We start from the raw sequence: 27,197 nt of genomic DNA, 5'->3' as shown, positions 1-27,197 counted from the left end.
TATCTTTATATTATAAATGAAATTATATTTGAATGAAATAAACAATATATGTAATGACAAAATTAAACAGCATTGGTTACAAATAGCTATTATATACATTTTATAATGACATTTCTATAAATTCATAATTATCACAATATATGAGACCAACATGCACAGTAATAGGTAAAAATTTTATAAAAGTTATAATTATTTAAATTTAAAATAATTTGCCAGGATAGGCTTATTAATATCAAAAGTTACCTTATCTATTAAAAATTGTGAGCAGTTTGAAATAATTTAATATTTTTCAATAATTCTCAATATTCTTACTTTGGATAATACTTGACTTATTCTTGCACACAATTATAATTCCTTAACAAAAGGATAATTAATATAAAAAAGACAAAAACTTAATTTTCAATGTTTGCAGGAAATTAAAGAATACAGTTATTAATAGGTAATCAATTTTGTGTTAGCAAAATTTATGAATTATATTTTTACCACTCTAAATATAATTAAATTGAGTTTTAACAATATGAGAAGATATACTCATTTTTAAAAAAGTGCCACTCACAGTCCGCAAAATATCTTGTATCTCGAAAATTCGTAAATTTTTAAGACATAAAAGAAACTTGTTTGCTTACAAAGCAATAAATCTAGGTTATGCTTTATATGCTTTTAAACATTAAAGTGGCTCTCTAAACTGCTGTTGCCTATTTACTACAAAGTTTTAGTGTTACATTGTAAGGAAAATTGCAGACTTATCTATTTTTTAATATAAGCATAATGAGATTTTTTTACCATTATAAAGAATTGGTATAAATATTTTTTTTACAATATTTACAGCCACAGGTTCAATTAACACAATATTAAAATTTACTTTGTAATTACTGGCAGTAAAAAAATAAACAATAAAAATTAAATGGGTTTGCTTTGCTGATTATAAGGCCGTTAAAAAGTATTTTGGCTACTATGCTGTAGTATTGCAACAGTTAATATATTAGGCTAATAAACAGCTACATGCATTACTGCCATACCTATCTACAGCCACAATAAAATTAGGAGGTAAACTTTGTTTAAAAACATAACATAGCATTGTTGAATATTTAAGTTTGATGCTGCTAATCCTAACAACTTTTACAACTTTCTTGAATTTAAGAAATCCCGTGTCTGTAATGCCAAATTAAAAATATGGATCATAAATGAGTGTTCCTTCAGATCACAATATTAAAAAGCAATTATAAATGAAAGGGTACATAAATTAGGGCCAAATTCCTTAATATTGTCATTGTAAACCATAATTAATAAATAAAACAATCAGTTTTTTAAAATTCAAATTAAGAATAAGAAAAATAAAGAAATATGTCGTATGGGTAACTACACTTACATATTATTTCCATTTAATTGAAGTGCCACTAATATGCATATTGATTAAGAAATTTAAATAAAATACTTTGGAAACAAACTTACATAGATATCTCATTTAGTGTCACAAATTTCACTTATATTTATAATTTAGTATATGTTATTTGAGCAATTATATTATTAAATTTTAGTACAACAATTCATATAATGTATGCTCTCTGGCATTATAACAATTATTTTCATATCGATTTATGATGTTATTTCTGTGAAAATATAAATGTATCTTATATTACATAATATACAGAGAACATACAAAAATGAAAGAGAAAAACAAGATATTTATAAAAATGTCTCTAATTATATTTAAAGCCATTATAATTTTAAAGAAAAAACTCTAATTAAACAAAGCTCAATACTGTCAATGCTGATACATTATTTTAATGAATAAATAATGCAGTATTTATCGCAAGCACTTAGGAAGTTCACACACATGGTGGATAGACGACTTTGCGTCAACTGGTCCTATTGGAAATCTATGGAGGATGCTCATGTCTAGCAGTGATCAACCTACGGCTTAAATGATGATGGTGATAATATTTATATGTAACGGTAACACATGGAACTTCTCAAAAAAGATTAACATGTATATGTCATATATATTTATACAGAAAATTAAAACTTTTTCGTAACTTATGAACAATTATATTATTATATACAAACTCTATATAAGTCTTTACGAGATGATAACTGTTGTTATATTGGGACATATAATTATAAGAGAATATTCTTCGATGTCAGTCGTTTCAGGCAAGCATTTCTAACTTGATCGTTGCCAATCCTTTCGGCTTCTTGCAGGACGCGTCGCAAGTCGTTGGTGCGTTCGTGTCGTGCCGCCAATATATACGCACTGCTTACATTGCGACACACTAAATAACAGGATATCTGTTGGTAAATAAGTAATATTTATATCAAAAGTTCCCTTAGAGTTCCAGGTGGACCCCTAGTAGTCCTCGACTCGACGGAGGTCTACGTTAGGGTGAAAGAATTAAAATTTATTAGCTTAAGATACTGATGAAATAAAATGATGGCTTAACTTGTCAATAAAGGCAAATAAAGCTATTAAATAAATAATAATTTTCTAGTTTCTAATAGATAGAATATACATTATACTTATTTAGCCACTAATTGCCCTATCACCTATCAAAATGTTGTCTTGGTGTTGATTTCTGGGACAACCTGTACATTTTATATAAAATAGTAACAACCTAGAATGGTGGAAAAAGTTGTAATATTTTTAAAATAAAGACTAGAGACTAATTGAAATGTATATATTAATGAAAGAGTGAATAGAAATGATAAAATAACAAATACCTTGATAGGGACGCTGTGTATATCCGCAATGATTATTTCTGCCTGTTCATCGTGAAGTTGCCCTCGGGATTCACAGCGGGCCACTATCGCACTAACACCGGCCTCCAATACTTGGTCACTCATAAGGCTAAAGGACAGAATTTAATCTAATTATAATACTTTTAACATTATAAAGAATTATAATTTTTTGATGATGGGAAAAGAAACCACTTGCGTCTATATTTGTGCTACCAGAGTTGGCGTTAAATAAAAAAAAAAAACTATCACCAAAAACTATCATATCAGCCGATAGATTGTGACCTTTACTACATCATCAGCCCCACTGGGGCGCTATCCACGACGAGTTTGCAGTAGACTCATGGTCGCTTCTCTACCTTCTGACCCCAACCGCCGTCAGTTGCACAAGAAATTTGTCCCGCCCACTTACTTCAGAAAATGAGATTGAGTGAAAAGGAAAAGTCTCGGTTTGGAGTTGCACTAGGAGTCATAAGTATATGCAGTCAAGTTCATTATTAGATTATTTAAGAAGCAAGACTTAAGCGTATTTTGTGTTATATTTGGTATTGAAATATTTCGTAATTGTATGGATACTAAAATTAATATTTTAATTCTATACAAACAGACCATACTTACTTGGCTGCAGTTTCTTTAGAAGTTCTTATGCATTTGGCTAAAGTCTTCACTTCCATGAATCGGTCAGTGTTGACTAAATATTTGGCAACGTGAATGTATATGTTCATAGAGTCCAGTTTATGCTCAGTTATTATTCTAGAAATATAAAATAATTAAACATGTACTTATGTATTAATTGTGTAAAAATATAATCTGAAGACTCCTTTGATTAGTTTAATATAAATTCTTCCTTTGAAATAAAGTTGTCTAAGAATAACAACTCTGTTTTAAATTTCTGTGATAATGTTGCTTTAAAAACCTTTTCTTTGCAATAATTTCATTGGTAGCAGCTGTAATAATCACATGCAGACGAATGATAACACATTCGATATGATTTTTTGAAAACATTCTTCATCATTCAACCGTAAGACGTCAACTGCTGGACAAAGACTTTCTTCATAGGCCGGTTGGTAATGAAATTATTCTTAGCAATAATGTAGTTACCCACAAATTTTGACACCTTTTCCATGGTTGTTCCAAAACATTAAAATCGCCGAGAACGTCAAAATAAAAATGTACCGCGTTATAAATAAAGTTCATTTTATTGGAAATATTAGAGTAAATCTAACAAGTCAAGTAATTATTAAATAATTAATTATTAGACGGGCTAGTAAGTGTCTTAATCACAAACCTGGTCTCTTGTGATGGTGGTTTGAATTTTGATTTTTGCACATGCATTTTTTATGACAATGTTTTTATCACCGTTTTAGAGCAGTGTTCAAAAACAAAAATTGGGTCCGAAAGCCCGCTATCTGAGTAATACGTAGCCCTTAAAGACTGGACTTCCACTGCTTAATAATCATGCAATTAGTGTATTACAAACTGTCTTCTGTTCGCTTCGAGTAGCGTAAAATATAAGAGTAATTGTTAGAAATTTCGGATTATTTATGTGAACATCTCGTCAATTTCCTTGCGAAAGGAATTTCCTAAAATGCTTTCTTAGCTGACGTCTAATCCGCGAATGAAATATTTCAGGTCTCTAAGCGGTTCTGGATAAATCGTGCTGAGTAAGTACATAAGTGGAAATCTCATGGTGATTTAAATAGTGTAAGCACCTGCTATTGTAATTGCAGAACAAATAGCCGCCGAGGCCTTAAGGTTCTGGACCCGTAACTACGGATAGGCAATCGCAGCTAGAGACGTTGACCGACAAGGTGGAGGATATAGAACGTTGTTAAGGTCGTCAGGAGACGCTGTATAGTCTCAATCAGTCGTATTAAAAATCCATGGAGGTGCCCTATGTCCTGCAGTGATTATTGTAAATAGTAGAATTTACAATTTAATAAATGTTTAATTGTCACTTTTCGATCATCATCATCAGCATATCAGACGATAGTCGCCTACGTCAAGGCATAACCTCCACCAAAAATCGCCGCGAGTACCAGTTCCGCTTTTGGATACATAAAGTTAAAATCAAATATGTACTTGAATGCCAAATCGAATCCTCCTTCGACAGTTGGTCCTGTTGCTAGAACTATAGCCACTAGTCTTATCTTGTCAGTGTTGGAACCAAACAATGTCAAGGGTCTAAAGTCACTGCCGCTGCCGCTTGTGCTTTGTATCGGAATGACCTCGGCGAGGGCTTTCTCATTCAACTTATTGCACGCCTCGCACGCCGCCAAGTACTTGGCCAGTTCGATTTGTCTAGTTATCGTGGTCATTAAGTTGTCTATCGTCGCTTTATCGAGGTGGAACTGAAGTGATTTTGGATCATTTATTTCTGAAATCAAATAATTTATTTCATTAAAAATATATTTAGGAATAAATATATTACCCGCAAGTAATGTCATTTCTGCCGACATATTAAAAAAACCGATTGATTTGTTGCCGCTCCTGCATTGAAAATTTGTATATTAGATGGCAAGACGTTGTTGATAACGAAGGTAAATATATTGTTGATTAGGAATAAACACTTGTTGAAAATGAATTCGTGTGAATTTAACTTAAGAAAACGATATTACTTTCCGGTCCCCACTAGCATAAAAGTTATAGATGTAAAAGATTTTAAGAGGTAAATAATGTATAGCTCAGGTACTATCAATTGATGTATGATATATATACACCCTAACCAAACAATCAATGATTTCAGAAATAGTAAAATAATAATAAATCAATGTAACACATTTCAGAGTGATAGCTTTAAAACTTTTTGCTGACAATAGAACTATACCTTAACACCATTAAAGCTTTTACATCTGTAACCAAACACTTTACTGAATTCAAACTTTAAAAAGTTTTTGATGTTGCGAATGAGGCCTGTAGAGAGAGCTAGTGTGTGGTATGAACTTACTTGTAGCGACAGGGACGCACTGTCCGAGATGGTGTAAGGCGGCCGCTAGATGGTGCTGGCGTGCCTGCAGCGCTGCGAAGGGTGCCGGCCGAGGTGCAGTGTGACGCGCGTACAGCAGCGCACACGTGGCCGCAGCGCGAGCGTTCTGCGACGTGCCGCACTGCAGCGCGTACAGCGCCTCCAACCGCTTACTCATCTCCAATGTGCGGCATATGTGCATTATATACTCCTGTATTATTTTATTAGTCATGTACATTACTGGAACATTCATATAGCTTGGACAAATTATATAACACTCAGCATTTGATTTGGCACGCAGGAATTCGGACTAAGATGTATATTTTTCTATGGTAATCTAATCTCTCTGAAGACTGTCCGATAAAGACAACGCTCTGCAATACCGTTCTGCCCGATGTGCCAAATCAAATGCCGCATTCTACATGTTGTGTTATCCAGTATTGGGGCAGTGTGTATTGGTGAATGTTGTATATCTATCAGAATTTTAATTCTCATATATCGTTTGCGTGTCGCCTTCAATGTTACCATTGTAATGATTAAATCATATTTTTATTTTGTTTTTATAATGTGTTTAAATGCCAGATCGACCATTGTCTGGAACAATCTTTTTGTAATAAACCTATATTTTTGACTAGATGATTCGTGACATTTATATTTTATTCTAAAGTAAAAACAAGTTTTAAAATTGTATTTTTTTGCATAAAATAACTTACCGCCCACATTTCTAAACTGCTATCCATGTCGCTCATAGCTTTTAATAATTCATTGACCTTATCATTTTTAAGGCACTCCATGTAAACTGTCTCTGTGAACGTTTCTTTGTCGACCAAATTATCGTAGCAATAGCTCATTACCTCCGCCATGTTGCTGTGTTTCATATAAAACAGTATATTGGCCACATGTGATCCGTAATTACTAAGATAATACACGCATTCTTTGTAAAAAAATGGATCGAGTCTCTTATGTTGATGGTCGACTTTGGTTTCGTTGTGGTTATTATTCCTTCGAAGGAGACCTTGTGCGAGTGTTTTCTTTGGTTGGACGGTCGCAGTTTGAAAATCGCTGTAGTCACCTTGCTTTATCTTCTTGACGCTCGCAAGTGTGTGCATTATATTCAGTGCGGGTTCCGTAAAAGGTATTTTCTTTTTGGTAGTATTCATTATCGCTAATTTTTCGTTTGTGTTCTGGGAAAAAATTAAATTCAGTGCAGAAATTGAACATTTTTAATCTGTATGTAAATAAAACTGATTCTAATTAGACATATTTTTTTATTAATAAAGTTTGAAGTCACGTCATCGTTGCTTGGCAAAACTTCACAAGCTGTCAAAAGTAAGCATAGAGTGTTTGACTTGGTTTGCCAGCGTTTATAGATTCGACAAGTGTAGGTTTTTGGTTACAAATCAAAGGTATTTTGCCGCAAGCGCTTACGACGCGTCGACGCATTTGTGGGCATTCAGTTTCGTTTTAGGCCATTGGCAGTATGTCACATAGCATAGTAGTAGTCATATGGCGCATAGTCAAGATCGCGGGAAGTCGCTAGATGCGGGCAGCGCAAGAACGGTAATTGTTGCCATCTTTGGGAGACGCCTAAGCCTTTCAGTGAGCGTTTATAGGCTGACATGATGATGAGTTTCGTTTGTCCGCTGGTGTTGAATACCTTATGCTAATTAAGTAAATAATTTCATAGTAACCTAGAACGTCTAATATTTATTTTAAACTTCAACTCTACCTACTTTTTGTTTTCATTTGTTTTTCTGTATTTATAATAAAAATAAACCTTAACACACATATAAAACAAACAATAAACTTACTCTCTTGCAAGCACGTGGTGTGCACACAGTGTCACTAACCACTAACCACTGTGTGTGTGAAACCAAAGGTTTGCAGCGATTCAAAGTTGGCGGCAAGTACCAAAAGTACAGAAGTGACATCAAATTAAATTAAAACGTTTACCTTAATTGTTTCAGCCTTATTAAGCAATTGTTGATTAACAGGATAGTTCATGTCCTCAAGCATGCTGATTATTTCGTTCAACAACGGCGGATTCACGCGACTCCGGCCGTCAGACTGCATGCTGGACATCGAAGCTGATCTCTCGGAAAGCCTCATGCTATGCACACGTTTGTTCACAATCTGTGTCTCAGATGCCTCTTTTCCATACTCGAAGTCTTCATCGATGGAAATATTTAGAGTATTCTTAAAGCAATGCGCGAATTTCTTTCGCGCCTCTTTAAAACATCCAGCCTTGAGGCATGCCTTACCCCAGGCCGCCAATACGCTATTTCTAGGCAAACCAGACTTTGTCGCTATTTCCAAAGCTAATTCCCATTTTTCGGCTTCTAATAACGATCTTACTATTTGACCTAAAATTGAAATCGATATTACAGAAACTCTCAAAAATCAAATATGTTGTTGCAGTATGTTCAAAAATTATAAAGTATGTAATCCTATTTTATATAATTGTAAAAAAGACTTAGAAACTATTGGATTCATACCTGATTCTCCTCCAAGAAGCAAAAACATAATAAAGTTAGTTTGACTAAATTTATTATTCGAATACATTTTTCCAAAAAGGAGTTGGGTACAATACTATACAAAAATCAGGGAGGAGACAATAGCCTCCCTGATAGGCGATAATACAATTAGGAAAGATTTCATAGAGTATTGCAAAATAATAGTAAAAAAAGCAATACAAAAAAACCAAACCTAGGTATAAGAAAACAAAAGACTAAAGCAAAATAAATAATAAATATAAGCAAATAAATGTGATATACCTAGTAAATAAGATTTATAAAACAAAATAAGAGGATGAAAGAAAGAGGAGTAGAATAAAAGGGCATAAAAGAAAAGAATTATAACATGAAAGACAGAAAAGAATAAAAGATAATAAGAAGAATGAAAGAAGATAATGGAAATAAAAAATAATGTGAAAAAATAAATTAAAGATAAAGTCCCTGTCCCACAACTAGATAGGGGTACTAGATAAAAAAAAAAAAATAATACTATACAAAATACGAAACTGATTATATTATATACAAGTCAGCTGCTTTCTTCGTTAATGAACGCCTCCCCAACCTTCCTTGCGAGTGGAATTTTATGAAAAAAGATGAGAAAAGGAAACTCAGCGAAAGGTACCTTACTACCAGATTGCAAGTCTCTCTAAGCCTTATGATTCTAGAGATATCGCGATAAATCATTACACAGGTGGAATGCATTCGATGTGTCTATAAAAGCGCTCTTAGTCGTTAGGCTTGACGTAGCTACAAAGCCCAATGTTAACTGTGTATCGTAATGAATATATGCGGGAACAGGTGAAAATCTCAATGTATGGGTTTAATATCATAAATGTGTTTTTAAGAATCCAAGAAGGAGAAGTTCTAATGCCAGTCATTTTAAATAATCCTTAATTTTATCTTACAACTAGACTCTGCAATTAATAAAGCAAATACATATTTATTGCAATTATATCTAGTCGTGCTTAAGAATCTTTAAATATGAATTAATCAAACTTGTATTTATAGTTTTATCAGTGTAAATTAGACAGGAAGAATGGTTTAAGACGGGTGAGCAAAATTTTATATTAACGGGTCAATCTAAATTTAAAAATTTTCGGCCGGTAAAATCGTACTTCTTACGATTTGCAATTAGATTACAAAAGTTATGATAATAATTACTTTAGCAAAAGAATATAAGTAAAATTAAAAAAAAACTTAAGCGGACTGCTTATTTTTTAAATCGTTTAATTAAGATTTGGAATTTGATCCTTGTTAGGATATGTCAACCCCATTGTAACCATCATAAACGTTCACCATTCAACAATCATTGTAGAGGCAAGATACTAATCTAAAAAAATACTAACTGCTTCTGATTTTGGTTCCGATGAAATAGATTGCGCGATGCCAACATCGTACAGATCAAATTTTAATTGCCTCGGTAGTAAAATTATCTTACATCGATTCTTGGCACATTCCATCAATAAGGAGTTAGGTGAATCCGATTATTTCATTAAATACGAAAATATGTTTGATGGTATGTGTCCCAATCAAAATAAAATTGGACCGACTACCGCAGGTTGGTCACCTCCGGTCTAAGGGATTAGTACGGAATTTCGAATTTTAAGGTAGTCTTAGGCGACAAGGTGTATAGGGTTTGTATACTTACTGGGGTGAGCGTGATGGTGAGGCATGAGGTGGTGAGCTTGATGCTTCACGAGGGTGGCGATGGCATCCGCATGCGCCAAGCACCGTGCCACATGTGCTGAACCCGCCTCTGACACCCGCACCCCTCCGCTACAACCCATAAAACTTATGTTAATATAAGTTTGCTCTCGAAACGAAACTCGTATCAATTTCGACTAAATTAGGAAAAAAATATATTGTAACAGATTTAAGAAGTTCATAAAATTTAAAAAAGGCCTATTAGTGTGAATGATTTTTAAGTGATATTAGAGCTTGGCAATGAATTGCTTTAATACGACTATTGTATTAAAAATATTGTAAAAGTGATCACAAAATAAAACCCTCTGTCTGATATTGTTGCGAGCTCTTCATCAGGACGTGTTTGGAACGCTAGTAACTTGACGTTGAAGGGTGCCGTATAGGGTAGTTAAACCTGATTTTAGTTTCTATTAAAATGGGCTCTTCTGGCATTTTTTTTAAAGACGTTTTTTTCTTTCATAAGTGTTCACTTTCAATAACACGAATATAAATAAACGTGTAATTTTAAATGATTGATAAATAAACGGAAATGACAATATTCTCCGACCAATTTTACTGACCGTAACAGCAATTAATGTACACATTTTGCCGTATCGAATTTACAGATAGCTTTTTGCCATCCTTTTTTTTATAATACGATCTTATAAAAAATAATTTTGTATCAAAAGGTAAACAAGCAATCTTGTTAAGGTGGACTTTCCCAACCGGTTTTATTGGAAATCAGAAGCCTATATCCTATAGAGAAACTCCTACGGCTGGAACCATAATGATGATCCAATAGAAAAATTCTTATTTGATATTAAAATACTCACAATTTAGACATAGGTATCTGATCTGCGCACAGCCCATAACAAAGTCAGACGGTATTTTTGTGGTAACGTTAGCAATATCCTTACTTCTTACTTATTTCACACTACTACAGGATCTTTACACAAGTTTTTCTTTAATGTACTTACCAAACCGTACCAAAATTGAAAATTAGTAAGATGTAACATGATAATTCAGAAACATTACTTGAGAGTGAATTAAAATATCTTTCAAAATCGCCCATAAAAGACTTAGTAATTTTATGAAGCTTGTTATTAGCTCGTCTTTATTTCTAATATGAACATTATGTACATCGCTATTTACCTTATCTTTTATGCACATAGATCAGATTATCATATATTCCCTAAGAGTCCCTAGGTCCAGTAAAGGTTGCACAAACAGCTCTCTTTTATAAGACAAAAGTTGCATAGTTTAGCTTTAAACAATTTTTAAATCAACTTACGACTTCTCTTGCGGGGTCCGCGAGTACAACTCGGCAGCAGCAAGGAGTAGAGAGCGTCGCGCTCGCACCAACAGGCGCGCAGCTCCACCCTTCGTCAGTTCCCGTGCAACTTCGTCGCTACGATCCAGTAGAAACCTATGCGATTTTTTTATTTATGAATTCTCAATATTTTTAAGGAATTAAAATAAAAAAAGTTCTTTTACATAATTATTAATTAAAAATCGTTAATAAATCTATTAAGCAGCGCATCGTAAATCGATGTGAATACAGTATTATAGCCAAAACTTAAGCTAAAACTTTTTCGTCTTAAGAAAACGCGGCGAGGTGCAGACTGTCCTCAGTCTGCACCTCGCCGAAACATAGTTAACTGATGAAACAGTCGATACTGCTCTCGGTGTCCTATGGTGCGGTGCAACGGTTCCGATAGCACTATAATATTATTATGAGAGTATGCGTTGGTAAGAATCCATAAGAATTCGATAGACATCCTATACGTTAAGACCTAGAGGCGATTACTTATTTTATTATGAATTTTCATATGCAGAGTAGGTCCGCTTGCACACAAAACACATATACACTATTCCGTTTAAGATACCTAAAAACGTTAACTTCGGCTTCCCTGTTTTCTTGTTATAACATGTTCAGTCACGTTTAGCTATTTAATTATTAGTACTTGTACTTTAGTTCAATGTTTTAATTATTTTAATCCTAATTTTGATTATTGTGTGTAGGTACAACGGGAAAATACATGATTAAAAAAATAACAATTATCAAAATGGCGACGATGGAATACAAAAGGAATTTAAGGCAATCCGGAGGACTAATAATAGATTGTTTTCTGATTCGTACAACGTTGTAAAGCTAATATTTGAAATAAGTACCAAGTATTATAATTGAACTGATTTGATATTAAATTAAAGCACAACAATTATAATAGGTCGTTTCAGCCCATAGACGCCCACTGCTAGTCGTAGCCGCTCCCAAAGATATTTATGGAGAAATATACCATGATCGGCGCGCTTGGGAGGCGAGTTGACGACAGCAAGGTGGTAATATTATAATATTCGGAACGCTGCTGCCCGTCATCTGAAAACTTGTTAGTGAGCACTGGTAATCCTATATAATTAATGCACAGTGTGAATTACGTAAGATTGTATTCCCGGAACTCGAACCTGCGATCTACAATCGCAAGTCTCAGTCCTTTACTCTTGGGCAACCACTGCTCGATATATAAAATCGTAATTAATAAGGACGTTAGTTAGACGTTATGCACAAAGTGCCTTACCTGTGAATTAAAATCATTATTATTATTATTGTAAACATACCTTGGGTAGTCTAAGTTAATCGAGTGCATCTTCATAATCGTAAGACAGAGCGTTACGTTTGGCGTGAATTCATAGCTAAATTCTGTCCGCACCGCTTCATTCTTGTTCGGGTTGGTGGATAGGCACCAGTCCATACACGTGACCCCGCTACCCGCTGAGTCGGAGTTGCTGCTCATTATCAAGTTCTCTTGCTCCGAGTTCGACCGCCTGTTTATCGTTTGGACGTAACAATCGTCACAGACACGAAACTTCACTCCGCTGGGATATGTTGGCACCTGTTATATAACAAACTGTTAATAGGGCCATAGAATTAAAAATATTAGTTGTTTAATTAGGACACATTAATAATTTTCTAGCCTACATAGACAGACGACATCGTTAAGATAAGACACGAGTCGTTTCCAGCTAGGTTTATTGGAAATCTCCAGGTGATGCCATGTCCAGCAGTGGACATCCTGTGTCTTGGTTTAGTTTATTATATTCATTATTAAGATCTAAATTCAGTAAAAAGTAGGAAGAGCTTTCAAAATATACACATACACAAGGCTGGTACATAAACCTAATTTTTGACGGCCAAAAGTATGTTTTTACTGTACTGCTAGCAATCTCCGGGATCACCTTATGGCTGTCAAAATTTGTAAACACGTAAAAGTCCTATTCGCAAAAACGATGTGGTGAACGAGAGGTCTACAATAACGGGAGCCATGTACAAAAAAACAGAATAATAATGTCTGTGTTCGAATTTATGATTTCCAGGCGAAATTATTTTAAGTACTGAAATTCCGTTTCAATTAATTACTTACATACATTCGATGTCGGGAACAAGCGTGACAAACGAGTCGGCCACATCGCCGGCAGTGGTGGCGACGAATGATCATGGAGAATATCGATATTTTGCATAACATGCACCTGTCCGTCGTGCAGTCCTCCACCCATTGCTCTTTAGTTGGCACTTGTTCGGGCATCATGAAAGGCTTCGACGCCGCTTCTAAGTTTATAGAATCAATTGACTGTAATAGAGAATCGTCCCATGGCTTAGGTGGGATAGGAGAGATATTCCTTGGATTCCTCATGTCTAGTGCTTTCTCAGCGTAATATCTTAAAAGAGCGTCGACGGCGTTACGAGAAATTACCAAAGTTTCAATTGACTTTATGTTGTAATACAGGTTATCGCCTGCAGGATCTTTTTTGAGATTTGGTCCTATTTTATTAATGATTTCCGTAAGAATTTCTAGTTTACCGTTCATAAGAAACTGTTCGATCATTATTAATGGATGTTCTATTAACTCCCAGAAAATATTTCTCAAATTCACGTTAATCTCGAGCATAATTTGTAGTCCGACTTTGATGTTCTCGAAAGATTTCCAGTCGAACGAATGTTCAGTGATAAAGTCGACGCATACTTGAAGTATCTCAACGTTTCGAACTTTAGACATTTCTTCTTGGATGAGATCCATTGCCTGCGTGGGAGTGAGTCTGGTGAGGAGTTTCCTGATGATGTCAGGGGTGGCTTGATTCGTATATTCGAAGAGCTGCCGCAGAAGGTTAATGACGATAAGATTCTTCATGTGTTCCGACACGTCGTGGGCATCTGCCCATTCCAGACACAGCTTAAACTAAAATAATAATGTTCTTTAAAAGTATACATCACAATAATTACTTACGTTTAAATTACTTTACGGTTTTCTTCAATACCTGTTGGCTGTCCATTAGCACGTCAATAATATTTTCTGGAGTCTCTATGGATTTCTCGTAAACATTGTACCAATGTCCGATACCCATGATAGACGCTATCTAAAAAGAATAAATACATATTAAAACATCTCAAAAGTTTGTTACTGATAAAAAACAGAAAATAGAGTTGTCCGTTACCTGTTCATATAAAGGGATCTTTACCATCCAGTCAGTGCATTTTTCATATAAACTTTCTTCCAAATCAACAGGGTCCAAAATGAATCTCAGATAGTCCAATAATTCTATAGTACCTTCCGCAGGCCAACAACTTAAATTGTTTATAATGAGATCCAACTTCAGTTCAGGACACTTGACATGCTGACAATGCTTCCAGTTCGTACTGATCTTCGGGTTAGTTGCAAGTTTAAAGAGAATTAAATCCCTCAGGTTGAGCAAATTTGGACTACACATCAATTGTCTCTCTGATAGCGCATCTAATATCTTTAAACATTGATATATCTTACCGGCTTCCAACAATTTCGGCATATATAAAAATAGTTTATCTAAATCAATAGTAGTATGAAGGGACGCTAAATATTTGTTACCGTCAAACAATACTTTGGTACATTCAAACCTATCGAGATCCATATATTTATTTAAACATTTGGTACGAGCGTCCATGCTTTGTTGCATGACGTTATCATTAAGTGAAGTATGAATTTTCTTTATTATATGAGCTAGGACCCAATTATGTAAAACTATATAAGTAAGACATTGTGGATCAGGTGACCTTGGCAGCGAGGCAAAGTTAGCTACAGGATCAATAAACAGATTCTCTTCTGAATTTTTAAAGTCGTAGACTACTTGTACTAAATTATTAAAATTCTCTTCATTAGCCTCTTTGTGGGGTCCAACTAATGTAATTGATGGACAAAAATTTAATATGAGCTTTGGTATAAGGTTTACATTCAGCTTTTTACATATAGGCTCTAAGTGGGTAACGGGTATATCTTTATTATTTATCATATTTCCAAATATATCATGGAGTTGCCTTTCTAAAATAAAGAAATATGGCGCATCTGTACTGGAGTCTGTGGAACGATTGTCTTCTTGTTCTAATTGTGATACAGATTTTGCATACATGTAACACATCCTAAGATAATGCACCCTAGTTTTCTTATTACTACTGTGCGATACTTCGGCAATGTTGCAAATGTCTTTATCAGATGCTGCAACAACATTCATATATATTTGATGATATTTCTGTAATAAATTTTCATCGTAGCCTGAAGCTCGATTCGGATTAACAATATCTTCAAGATCGTGACACGATTGTCTCAATTCTTTTGAGAGCTGATTCAATTTACAAAATTCTTTATGTTTAATAGGTATTCGACAATCAGTTATAAGTTCGCATACGTTGTCGACAAAATCGAATGATTTTTCAGTGTTGCCGAATATTTCAAATGTGACACTAGCGACATCTTCAACAAAGCGTATGTAGTTCGTTTTTTTCACGGCGGACACATCAGTGCTACAACGCACTTCTGCCAGTTTTCGTTCTACAACGTTGATCAAACCATAAGTAATTTCTCTGTTAAGGCCACTACTTAACAAAATGTCGACAGCGTTAATAAAAGGCGCGTTTTGATGGTTGTATAATTGAAGATGTGGGTGACGAGAAGCCAGTTCAATAATGTCAAAAGAATTCGGAGCACGGTTAGATGCAAGAAAGCCCTCAACGAGACCCATGACTTCTGTTGAAACTACAGAAAGGGCGGATAACTCTTTGGACGGATAGCGTAAATTATCTCGGTAGCAAATAATATTTTTGATTTTTGCCACGAGATGTCGAAGCTGTTCAGTAAATTGTACTTCAGTTGCTATTTCTGAATCTGCCAGATCAAACATCTAGAAAATAATGATGACTTTATTAATCTCACATGAATCATGAAATAAACAATTGAAAAATATTACGTACAATTCTAAAAATAAAAAAGCTTTATACATTGCTTATTATTATTATTTTATTTATACAAAACATGAAATCAACCGAGATTCTCGACATATATTTTGTTTTTAACCATAAGAATTAAAACTGACAGTTGACGTGAAATTTTCGTCTATGTCGTATATTACAAAACCGTTATTGATAGACTTCAGATTTAAGAAAATGATAATTATTAAGTCTATTATTATCGTTATAACCCAAATGTTGCAAATTTATGGCATAAATATAAAAGACTCATATAATATTTTAATGAAGGATAGTGCTGTTTATTCTATAGAAAATTTTTTAAGTTCTGACGATTATGAGATGGTTATATGTAACATGTTAAACGAAATTACCATCAATCAAAAGTTAAAAGAATTAAACAAGTAATGTTATTTTTTTACATATAAATAGATATTTTAGTCGATTTACGTTTAACGCAATCAATGCCCTAAAATAGACTTGAGCACAAAGTTTATTTAGTTCAATTTTAGTGGAGATTTTTATATTAAAATACACAGGGCATAATGCATTCAAAATACTTTTAATGTTTTTTAAAGAATGCGTATGAATTACCAAAAAGTAAGTACACAATATTAATGATAAAGGATCTAAAATTAATCATTGTAGACTTGCTGAGGAAGAATACAAAATGGTTGTAAGCACTTACTACACAGAGGTATTAAGTGATGAAGGGAAAATTAAAAAACATGAAAAAGGAGCCGCTTCAATTTTACAAAACGTAATTTGTAACTTTTTTCATTACTCGCTCTGATTAAAAACTTATCAATATATAGTGAAAAGCTGCTATGTCCAAATTTCGCCAGTTGTAGCATTTGTAGCTTTACCACTTTTTAAGTGGCAGAGCGCTGACGTTAAGCAGAACCGAGATTTTTTATCCTTTATAACTACCGACATCTCGGCATTGCGCCTCAGGAACGCGTGGGGTCATACGGAGGGCATGTATATCACTTGCGCTCGCGAATTGACTGCGGAATGACAGATTGTCGGCGCTCATTTTTTTCCACTGCCCCCTCCCCCACCTCGCCGCGCTTTCGTCAGGCGAGGTACAGCGGTTTTGGTAAACTAATTTTGAAATTTATTGTTGATTAATCAATATATATGAAACAGCATGGTGGATTTCACGGATGCATTTTAAATATTTATAGCTAAATATTATAACCTACAATTATAATATTTTAATTTTATTATAAATCAAATGTTATATTGTTTATTTTAGAAAACTAAACATAATATTCATAAAAGAATTGCAGTGACTCTAGAAAAAGACTCTGATTATTATTATGATGGATTATTAAAAGACTACATTGAATTTGATAACGGTAATAAACTTGTAGAAACTGGTAAGCACTTTATCAACACTTTTTTAAAAAAAATCATTTTGAGAGTCATTTCTTGGACAAATTAAATTTTCTTTCAATTAAAATGAGATTTGTTTTAGTTATTAATGTTACATTTATACAGGTTATTGTTGGGTCACAAAAATTGTTTATTGTATCAGTCTATATCTTTAATTGTAAATATAAAAGCTTATTTATGTACATTATCTTTGTACACAGAAGAAATGAATACAATTGGATTACAAGATATAATATGTATAATCAATGACACATTAAAACAACCACCGAAAGTGGTACTGGCTCAATTCTGGAACCATTTTAAGATATGGTTCCTTGTCTACATTGTAATAGCAGTACCTTTGTGGTGTACCAAAGGTAATATAGTCTGTGATTTCAAATTGAAAATATAACATAAATAAAATTTTAATTGATTATACTTTAATAGGTTGGTGTTGTTGCTGTTTATTTTGCAACTTCTTTAAGCCGCAACGTACTATAGAAGACGCAAAAAGATATTTCGACGCGAATCCGCCGGGACTTTTAACAGTGCCCAATTTCGGTCCTATATATTACGAAGCAACTAAAAGCGAAATGGAGAGCTATGAAAAATTTGGACACATGATAAGAACTATTTAGAAAATATTTTAATAAAAATATTATTTTTAATGTTCTATTAACTCAATGAATGTTAAAACAATAATAATGCAGAAAAAGGTTACTTAACGTGATTCTAGCACACTTACCTCTAATATTTGATTTGCTTTTGGAAAATCATTGTGATAAAGGGCTAAAGCTACTAGACAGTTTGGCTTAGCCAGCATTATAGAGATAAAGTCTATGCTGTTTTCCTTTGTAACATATGCTGTAAAGGATAATATTAAGAACTGTGTTAAAAAAGAACAAATATTGTTGTTCCGTGTCAACAATATACAAAATTTATATTAATACATACCATCCTCTGTAGCTGAAACAGTTGATGCTAACATCACATGAACATCTGCATCTGGCCTAGGATTGGTGTGTCTCCTTCTCACTTTTGGTTTCTTTCTTATTGCTTTTAGTTCAATTTCCTGAACTTCTTCATCGCTGCTTTGATCAACTTCTACATAATCTAAACAAAGTTTAAACTGCAAGGGACTTGTGGCAGGCGAAAGGGTAGACACCAATTGTAACTTCCAAATTGAATGATTCACTACTTGAATCATTTTTTTAAATCTCACTGATATGTTTGGATCAATGTTTTCATTTCTGTTTTCATTTCTATCAGCCAATGTTTCCAAGCAAATTTTTAGAGTGTTCAGTATTACTTGTGTTGTAAATGAATTACACATGAATCCCATACTAGAGCTGTTGAATGGTTTTGTTTGTTTACTTTGCTTTTTGGAGTAAAAATAAGAGCATTCTGAATGAGTACCGCAAGGGAGATCTTGAGTATGTTCATAGCAAGAGAAATATTCAAATCTCAAAAACAAACAGGCATAGATAGTTTCTATGACTTCTATGCAATAATGCAGAGGTTGTATGGTTAAGATTAACCGTTTGATGTCTTCTAAAGATGTGTTTATATCTTGAGTATTCTCTATTCCTTCTGAAGAATTAAGTATAGTGTCTATTACTTTAGTTACAGCACAATAGCTATTATATGTGTATGTATCCCAGTTCGCACTTAGTTGTTTTTGGCTTTTGCATATAGTCTTATCACTCAACATCAGCAGCTCTGCTATGAAATCATTATTTGTATTCAACAACCTTGAGACCTTATACCTGTCTATCTTGGAAAGTCTGCACACTTGTGATATCACAGTCAAAGCGCTCTGTGTTAGTACTTGATTAAATATAGAAGTTGTCATGATTTTGCAATTATTCTCAAGACAAAATTTTATCACTGTCAACTCTCTTTTAATTTCAGTAATGTAGAATTGTAACTGATGGTCGGTTGTTGTGTATGCTTCAAGAATGGAAAATATATTAGTTAACTGGTGAACTAGAGATGGTAAGTCATATGTTTCTGTGCAATTAGTGAGATCAATTAGCACCATGATGATAATTTGTTTAGTGAAGTTATTTATTTTGAATGTTACATTTTTGATATCATGTAATTGCTGTTTATATATCTCTGCAGCTTTTAATAACCAGTGTGTTTTGTTTTGATAACACAGTTCAAGCATATATTCCGGAGTTAGTTTAAATTCTTTTTGTGGCTCATTTTTGTTAATTAAATTTGAAATAATGTTCAAAATTTCTGGTCTTTTTTGAGGTATAAGACTAAGCAAAATTTGCTTTCTGTATTGTCTCAAAGGCTCCTCTGATAAAGGTTTAAGTACTTCATCTGTGAATTGTGGCAAAAAATTTTCATCCCATCTCACTAACGACAGTAAGGCGACTAATCTATCAATATTATTATGAATTGTCAATTCATGTTTTAATACATCCAAATACAAAGTTTGAATTTTGTCTTCATTTAATTTGTTTTCACATTTTTGTTTTTGTATGTATCTTAGTATTTCCGAAGTAGTTACGGGATTGCTTCTGAGATTCCTTTTGAAAAATTCTGTAGCCTGGTAAGACAATTCTTTGGAAGGTTTCGATTCTTCATTATGGTAGTAGATTTGTAGAATCTCCTGTAATGTGGAAATCAAAGGCACATATTTAAATAAAAATTTATAAATCAACTTTCTACTGCTTTTATTTCTTGTTTGATGTAAAGATACATTATCCAATCATTAACAGATGTGTGATAAATTAAACAGGGAACCAAGGTCAACATATGATTTAATTAAAGTATTTGTTTTAATTATAAATTGGGCAACCTTATCGCTCAAGATGTTCAAAGCCAAACAACTATTGTATGAACAATAATTTGAAGTTGTAACATATATGATGGTTAGTTACCGTGAAGAAAAAAGATAATGGTAATAATATGCAATTAATAAAATTGAAAAATGTACCTTAATAGCTCAAATATTCATAAAAAATATTTTCTAAGCTTTAGGTATTTCTTTAGATATTCTTTTATAGTGGTTTTAGTTGGATCAAGTTGAATGTAACTGATCATTGCTTTCTACCAATATGTGATGGTATATCCCAAATGTAAAACAAAAAGAAACCACAAAAACGCAGTACTGTCTGAGGGCTACGAATCATAATATGACAACACTGCATTTATGCTTGCTACAATGAGTTATAATAACATCTTATTTGATGATGTATCAATTATCATTTTAACCGCTGAATATCCATTTGTAGACATAAGCCTCTGATTCCCAATAGAACCTGTTGGAAATGGCCTGCAACCAGTCTTCTGAAGACTTTAACAAGACATGTCCACTTTTGATTGGATGTCCTTTACAGTAAAATTTTCATTAGAGTCATCCAATAATATTATTTCTTTTTGGGACTGGGTAATCATAATAAATGTTGTTAATCTTTGTCTAAGTCAGTTTTGGTAGGTGATATTAATGTTACAATTTTCAGACATGGTATATACATATGGAATATTAATCTTTATTTATAAGCAGTTGACCTACCATTACTGTTATATCAATAAATAACATTATATTCTAACAAAATGTTAAGCAGCCACACTAACCACATACAGTGCAGTCAATTATTTGAGTAATTGTTAGTAAATAATTTTATTAGTAATACTCACTTCAAATACTGCCTCATTTAAATCATCAAGGAGATAGAGAAGATATTTCAACTCTTCTTCCCTCATTATGATATGTGCCAAGATATCTGAAATTTACAAAATGACTTTGTTGTAAACAAAATAATAATTACGGAATATTCCTTAATATACTGTAAACAGATAATTAATTATGTCAATACAAGACAAATAATTAACGTCTGAATAAAATGTAAATCATTGATATTTATTATAAACACAATAAATATCAATGATTTGTACATTTTTAAGCGATTGAAAATTTATAACTTAAAAATTGAACATTACCTAAATTACAATTTAGAACACAAGTTATCTACCCATTGCAATAGTCAAATAAGTAACAAATCATCAATCATCTATGATAAATATTATATTGGTATAAGATGATATAATATTGTTTAACATTGTTAAAGTATTGTTTATTAAAGTTACTTTTAACACCTCACCATTTGGAACAAACAATGGTCAATTTGTACAACAGTTTTGTATTAAAATTGAAACATTAATGTGTTATAAAGTTATCAAATAGCAAAATATTACAAAACAAACAAATCTGTTTGACATTTGACAGTGACTAAAAATATTTGATTATTTTTTTATTAGTTTGAACGTCGGCTACAGACCCTTCGCTCATTTCATAAAAAAGTATTATTTTAAAAGTATGGCACGAAAATTAAGTTTCAGAAATTCCTAAACTAAAGAAAGCCGGGAATCATGGGAAGTCAATTAAATTAACTAAACATGGTGTTCATCTGCCCGAGCCAAATTATATATTTGTTTGGGATTTATGTTGTAATACGTTCGAATGTTAATAGGTACAATGTTAATATTATAATTGCTATAATATAATTTATATTTTACGTGTTAATGATGTACTGATACTTAGGAGGTAGAATAAAAGAACCATTTTTTTAAAATTAAATACGACTACAATATTTACGTCTAGCTTTTGAAATTAACATAAATAAGTAATGCATTATAAATTAATACTCACGGAATAAAACATTACATCACAAAGTTTTAATAAGTATTTACTCACCCATTTATTCGATAACTACATTTTTTTGCTTGGGTTTTTTTCCATTTTTTTAAAGAAAATGAAGCATTCTTGAAATATACAATTCAATCATTCAAACCAACAGTTTAATTTTGTTTTGAGTGCTATGTTATTTTACTTATTCTATAATAACATAGCTGTGCTAAGCTCTCTTAGTGAGTTACGAAATATATCAAAAAAGTGATTTAGTAGGCAGTTTTAAATTTTTGGAAAATTAAGTTAAAAAATAATTTATACAATAATATAAAATCTTATCGATAATACGTACATCTGTCCTTACTGTATTATCGATAATAGAAGTAGACGATTGTAGTATATTGCCTAATACTATTTTTGCCGTCAATGAAAATTAGTTTGACAGTTAACCAAAACGTTTATTTATAAAAAAATATTGTTATTATACTATCATAATTGTAGCAATATTATGTTTATTTTGTACATAGACTTCCTTCTTAAATGAAAATTCATAGATTTTAAGAAAGTTGTAGCATATTTAATTTATTTGTATTAAAATTAAGTACAAAACCTATAAAATATGAGGTTTAGGCCGGTCAGCTTAGTGAAACAGATTCAAACGTTATGCCTTAACCATTACAGTTCTATAAAAACATACAGTTGTTTAAAAGTACACACACATTTGGATAAAATTAAAAATAATTCTGTTATAGATAATGTAAAACATTCATCCATATTATATTTTTATTCATCGGATAGTAAAAAACATCTCTTAAATTTAGAAAAGAAAGCTGAGGAGTTAAAAGATGTTTTCGAACATAAAAAAGAACAAATAAAGGAAACTGAATTGAGAATTCGGCAGAGAGGTGTACAGTTAGTTAAAGAAATAAAACAGCAAAAAGAAATAACTGGACAGAAAATAAGAGTAAAAAGGGAACATATGTTAAAAGATTTGAAAGAAACCAAAGCAAAAGTTAAAGAGAAAATTGAAGAAGTTGTAGAGGTATTTTTACACAAAAGTCTATTATTTTTTAGTTAAAATATATTTCAATTAAATTCTTTGTTTTTAGAAAGAAAAAGTGCTCACTATTCCAAACATATTATGTGTTGCACGAATAACTATGTCTCCCTACCTAGGGTATGTTATTCTCCAAGACAATTATAACTTGGCTCTAGGTTTGCTGGTGTTTGCAGGAGTTTCCGATTTGGTAAGTTTATTAATTATTATTATCTGCTTTAAACTATCTAATTTTTTTTTACTTATACAAACATACGCTTGTTTTCTTTGAAATTTATAATATAACCATTTATTCCTTGGAATGTCCTATTAGCTATTCTAATGTCAATAACATATTTGTATTTGGACAACAGATATTAGAGATTTTTTGGGCTAAGGGATCATGAAATAAACTTCAAAATGCTACTTATTAAGTCTAGTACTAGCAGAGCGCCTCACCTATCAATACAAACTTTTTCACCAGAAACAATTGAGATGGAATCCTTGGCACCCTCTGCAAAGCCATTGCATCAGGTGACTCTTTAAAATGTCTGCTGAATTGTACAAAGAACTTGGCAGCCTTCCTAATCCAATATAATACTATGTAGCAGCTAGAGCCAAGGCTCCAGAGAGTACCTCAAACTTTAAACACTCTACCCATTCCAGCACACCTCTATGAAAATATAAAGTTACAATATAATATTTTTATCTTATTTAGTTATTTATTATCAGACAAACAGTTCCTCGAAGAAACTGATGGGCTGCATCATGGAAATATGTATTATTTAATTTACTTCCTTTCCATTTAGTAAGGTGTACATGGAATCTGTTGAAAATAATTTGGGTAACTTGTTGTTTAATATGACCACTATTACTGAGAAAACATAATTTTTATTTTCGGGTTATTTTAAGACATAATAATGGGCAACTTGAGGTGGTGACCACTTTGATGGATATTGAGCATACATATTTTATGAAAGTCTGTTATACCATAATTTCAACTTAAGATGTTGAGTTTTTAAAATTATTTAAGTAATCTATAATATAAGTAATAGAATAATGTATTACTAATATTGTTTTAATATTTACATTTCAATTATTGACAGCTTGATGGATGGATTGCAAGAACATGGAAAAGCCAATCAACAAAGATGGGCTCATTTTTGGATCCTATGGCTGACAAAGTGCTTATTGCAACATTATTCATATGCCTTACATGGCAGGATCTTATACCACTTTCCCTGACTTTACTCATAGTGGCACGAGATGCTGCTTTAGTTGTAGCAGGTTTTGTCATCAGATATAAAAGTTTGCCTCCTCCCGTAAGTTTGTGAGAACCATTCATCTATTGTTTTTATTAACTGAATCTATATTCTACAGACATTATCCTCTGTACCTTTGTTCTTTCAATTAAAATTAATATTTTAAATTTTTTTGGTTCATGTCTGCTTGTCACAGTGTTTACTAAGTTACTCTGTCTCATGAACTATTATAAACTAAATTGAAGTAAACTAATTGTTATTATTAGTTTTTTTTTTTAATTATTGGTGTTGTATTTGTTTATCACAATGCCCTAACAATATCCAGTTTTAAAATTCTGTTCAATGACTATTTATCCATTAATGTTTTAGCTTTTTAATCTGCTTTAAAAAAATATAAATCACATGTTATTATAGAAAAAAAATAACAAATGAAACTGACCATTTTGGCACAGAAAATAACCCTAAATTTTTCCTAGTTTATGTAGGAAAAAACAAAGTAACAAACTTTACAAACTAATGTCTCAATTAGTCACACAAACGGCAAATGTATACCTAATTATTTAATTAACAATAGTAAATGTAGGGTGGATAGAGAGGGGTTTTAATAGATTTGTGAAGCCGGTGTGGCACAGCTAGATGAATAAAATATTTCAGTCACACATGACATACACTTCATTGGACCCGCAATGTAATTCATAGCCAATCAATAAACAAATGACATAATAAATACGTAAATATAACATTAGTAATACGGTTTTATTAATTTTGTTTTGTTTATTATAATGTTAATGTTATTTGTAATAATTTCAGAGGACCTTAAGCAGATATTTCGACGTGACGCATGCAACGGCACAACTTGCTCCCACCTTCATTAGTAAAGTCAACACTGCAATCCAGCTTTTATTGGTAATATATTAATCAGTAATTAATTCACATGTTAAAAAATTAATGAAGACGAAAGTTTTCTGGATCTTGGAGATCACACACAAAAAAGTTAATAATTAAGATTGATCTTTATTAAAAGATTGGAGTAAGAGGTTTATTGCATAATTTTATTTAACCAGATTTAATTTAATATACGTAAAGTGTTGGACTAATATGGAAAGCACTTTTGTATCGAAAAATCTCAGACTTTAAATAGGTGAACGAGACAAACAGAGGTAAGCTTGTACAGGTGATTTTTTTATTGACGTAAGGTCACTTGCCTTGCGAACATTTACATATATTGCCTAGAACTCATTTTAGATAGTAAGGTTTGAAGGCTCCCTCGAGAGCCTCGGCTAACTACATATTATTTTCAATACTGTATTGGGAGGCCGCGGAACTCGTGAGTTCATTTGGGCGGACGCTCCATGGACCTGGCATTTGGTCCTCTAGCAACAAAAACGGACTTAAATTGAAGTAAATTTTTCACAGGTGGGTACCACCCTCGCATCTCCTGTTTTTGATTACATCCATCACCCTGCTTTGCAAGTTCTTTGTGGAGTAACAGCAGCATCAACTGTCGTATCTGCTATAAGTTATCTAGTCAGAAAAGACACGTACAAAATTTTAAAGAAAAAATTATGATAAACATTTTTTTACCTTTTCTTTCATTTACCATTCTGTAAATGCATAAATATGTAAATAAAGTTCAATTGAAAAAAAGTCTTTTTTTTTATTAAAACGTGATTACAAGGTTGTCTCATAATGTTTCATTGCTTTCTATATATAGACATGTCTCGCACCGAATGAGTCATTAATATTACTTCATGAAGAGAATTTACTTCTTGGCCTAGAAATGAATTTAATTTAAAACGGGGCTGCCTTTAGATCGACGTATTTCAACTTTAATTAAAAAAAATTTAAGACCTATCTCATACCTTCGACGTTTAAATGTAGCATGAACTGTTTTAGTTCTAAATTCAATAAAATGTATTTTTATGTAAAACAAAAAATATAATAAAATTTCTTTAAATTGCTTATTCATATTTATTTAAACAGACTAAAATTAATAATAATAATATAACTCCACATTGCCCTTATTTCTTGCAAAACATAAACATAACCAAATTGTACATAACGTTGTAATATATTATAGTAATATAAATGTAATAGCATATGTTATCCTACATATGAAACCATGAACTATCATTTTTGTTTGTGGATTAGAAAGGATAAAATTTCGTCAGCTTCTAAGTATATAGACTATTCATAAAAATTATTTAAATGTGATTATAAAAAATAATGGGTATATTTAGTTTATCACATTGAGATATTGATTCCTAATTCATGAATGCGAAAAAAAAATGAAACTGCCACAAATTTAAGTAAATATGTAAAAACCTAAAATACACTTTTATTATTTAATAATACCAGCAGGATATTAAAATGTTAAAAAATAAAACATTTTATTCTGATCCTCAAAAGCTGCAACCATATCTTCTTAATATTTTGTTGATGTATCACGTTTCTGCGGCCCATCTAATAGGAGGTAAACTGGAACCTCGTTTTACATCATCCTTACTACAAAAGTAAAATATTAATTAAAGTTGTTACATTTTCACCACTTCCTACAAATTTAAATTTTATTTTTTTTTCAAACTTCTTTGATTTTATCTTTTAATCGTAATAAAAATGTGTAAATTTTAATAAAGGATGCAGAAGTTAATAAAACAAAATTAATTACAAACTTAAACATAATAAAGTTTTATTATATTGGACACTACTGGTGCCCAA

At 32.2% G+C, this 27,197-nt stretch overlaps 2 protein-coding genes across 2 annotated transcripts; one reads left to right on the top strand and one right to left on the bottom strand.

The window, feature by feature from the left end:
• Positions 1-73: 73 nt before the first annotated feature.
• Sptz (Spastizin) lies at positions 74-21,715 on the bottom strand. Its single transcript, XM_068763315.1, has 17 exons — positions 21,655-21,715; positions 21,191-21,276; positions 18,491-20,159; positions 18,282-18,400; positions 14,383-16,095; positions 14,206-14,304; positions 13,314-14,126; positions 12,511-12,785; positions 11,186-11,320; positions 9,860-9,987; positions 7,652-8,061; positions 6,412-6,882; positions 5,681-5,909; positions 4,816-5,110; positions 3,352-3,486; positions 2,719-2,845; positions 74-2,289 (listed from the first exon to the last, which is right to left on the bottom strand). Exons 2-17 carry the CDS (start codon positions 21,254-21,256, stop codon positions 2,119-2,121), a joined length of 6,855 nt encoding a protein of 2,284 aa, XP_068619416.1. The 5' UTR covers positions 21,257-21,276; positions 21,655-21,715; the 3' UTR covers positions 74-2,118.
• A 908-nt stretch (positions 21,716-22,623) lies between these two features.
• On the top strand, positions 22,624-26,071 carry CLS (cardiolipin synthase). Its single transcript, XM_068763059.1, has 5 exons — positions 22,624-23,223; positions 23,291-23,428; positions 24,324-24,539; positions 25,290-25,385; positions 25,896-26,071. Exons 1-5 carry the CDS (start codon positions 22,801-22,803, stop codon positions 26,046-26,048), a joined length of 1,026 nt encoding a protein of 341 aa, XP_068619160.1. The 5' UTR covers positions 22,624-22,800; the 3' UTR covers positions 26,049-26,071.
• Positions 26,072-27,197: the final 1,126 nt, after the last annotated feature.

Source organism: Battus philenor, unplaced genomic scaffold (assembly GCF_028537555.1).
Source record: "Battus philenor isolate CCGP_79_NKW_IND1 unplaced genomic scaffold, ilBatPhil1.0.hap1 SCAF_17, whole genome shotgun sequence".
Lineage (NCBI taxonomy): Eukaryota > Metazoa > Arthropoda > Insecta > Lepidoptera > Papilionidae > Battus > Battus philenor.
Note: the sequence above shows the minus strand (reverse complement) of the source record. Positions and strands in the feature narration are given on the sequence as shown.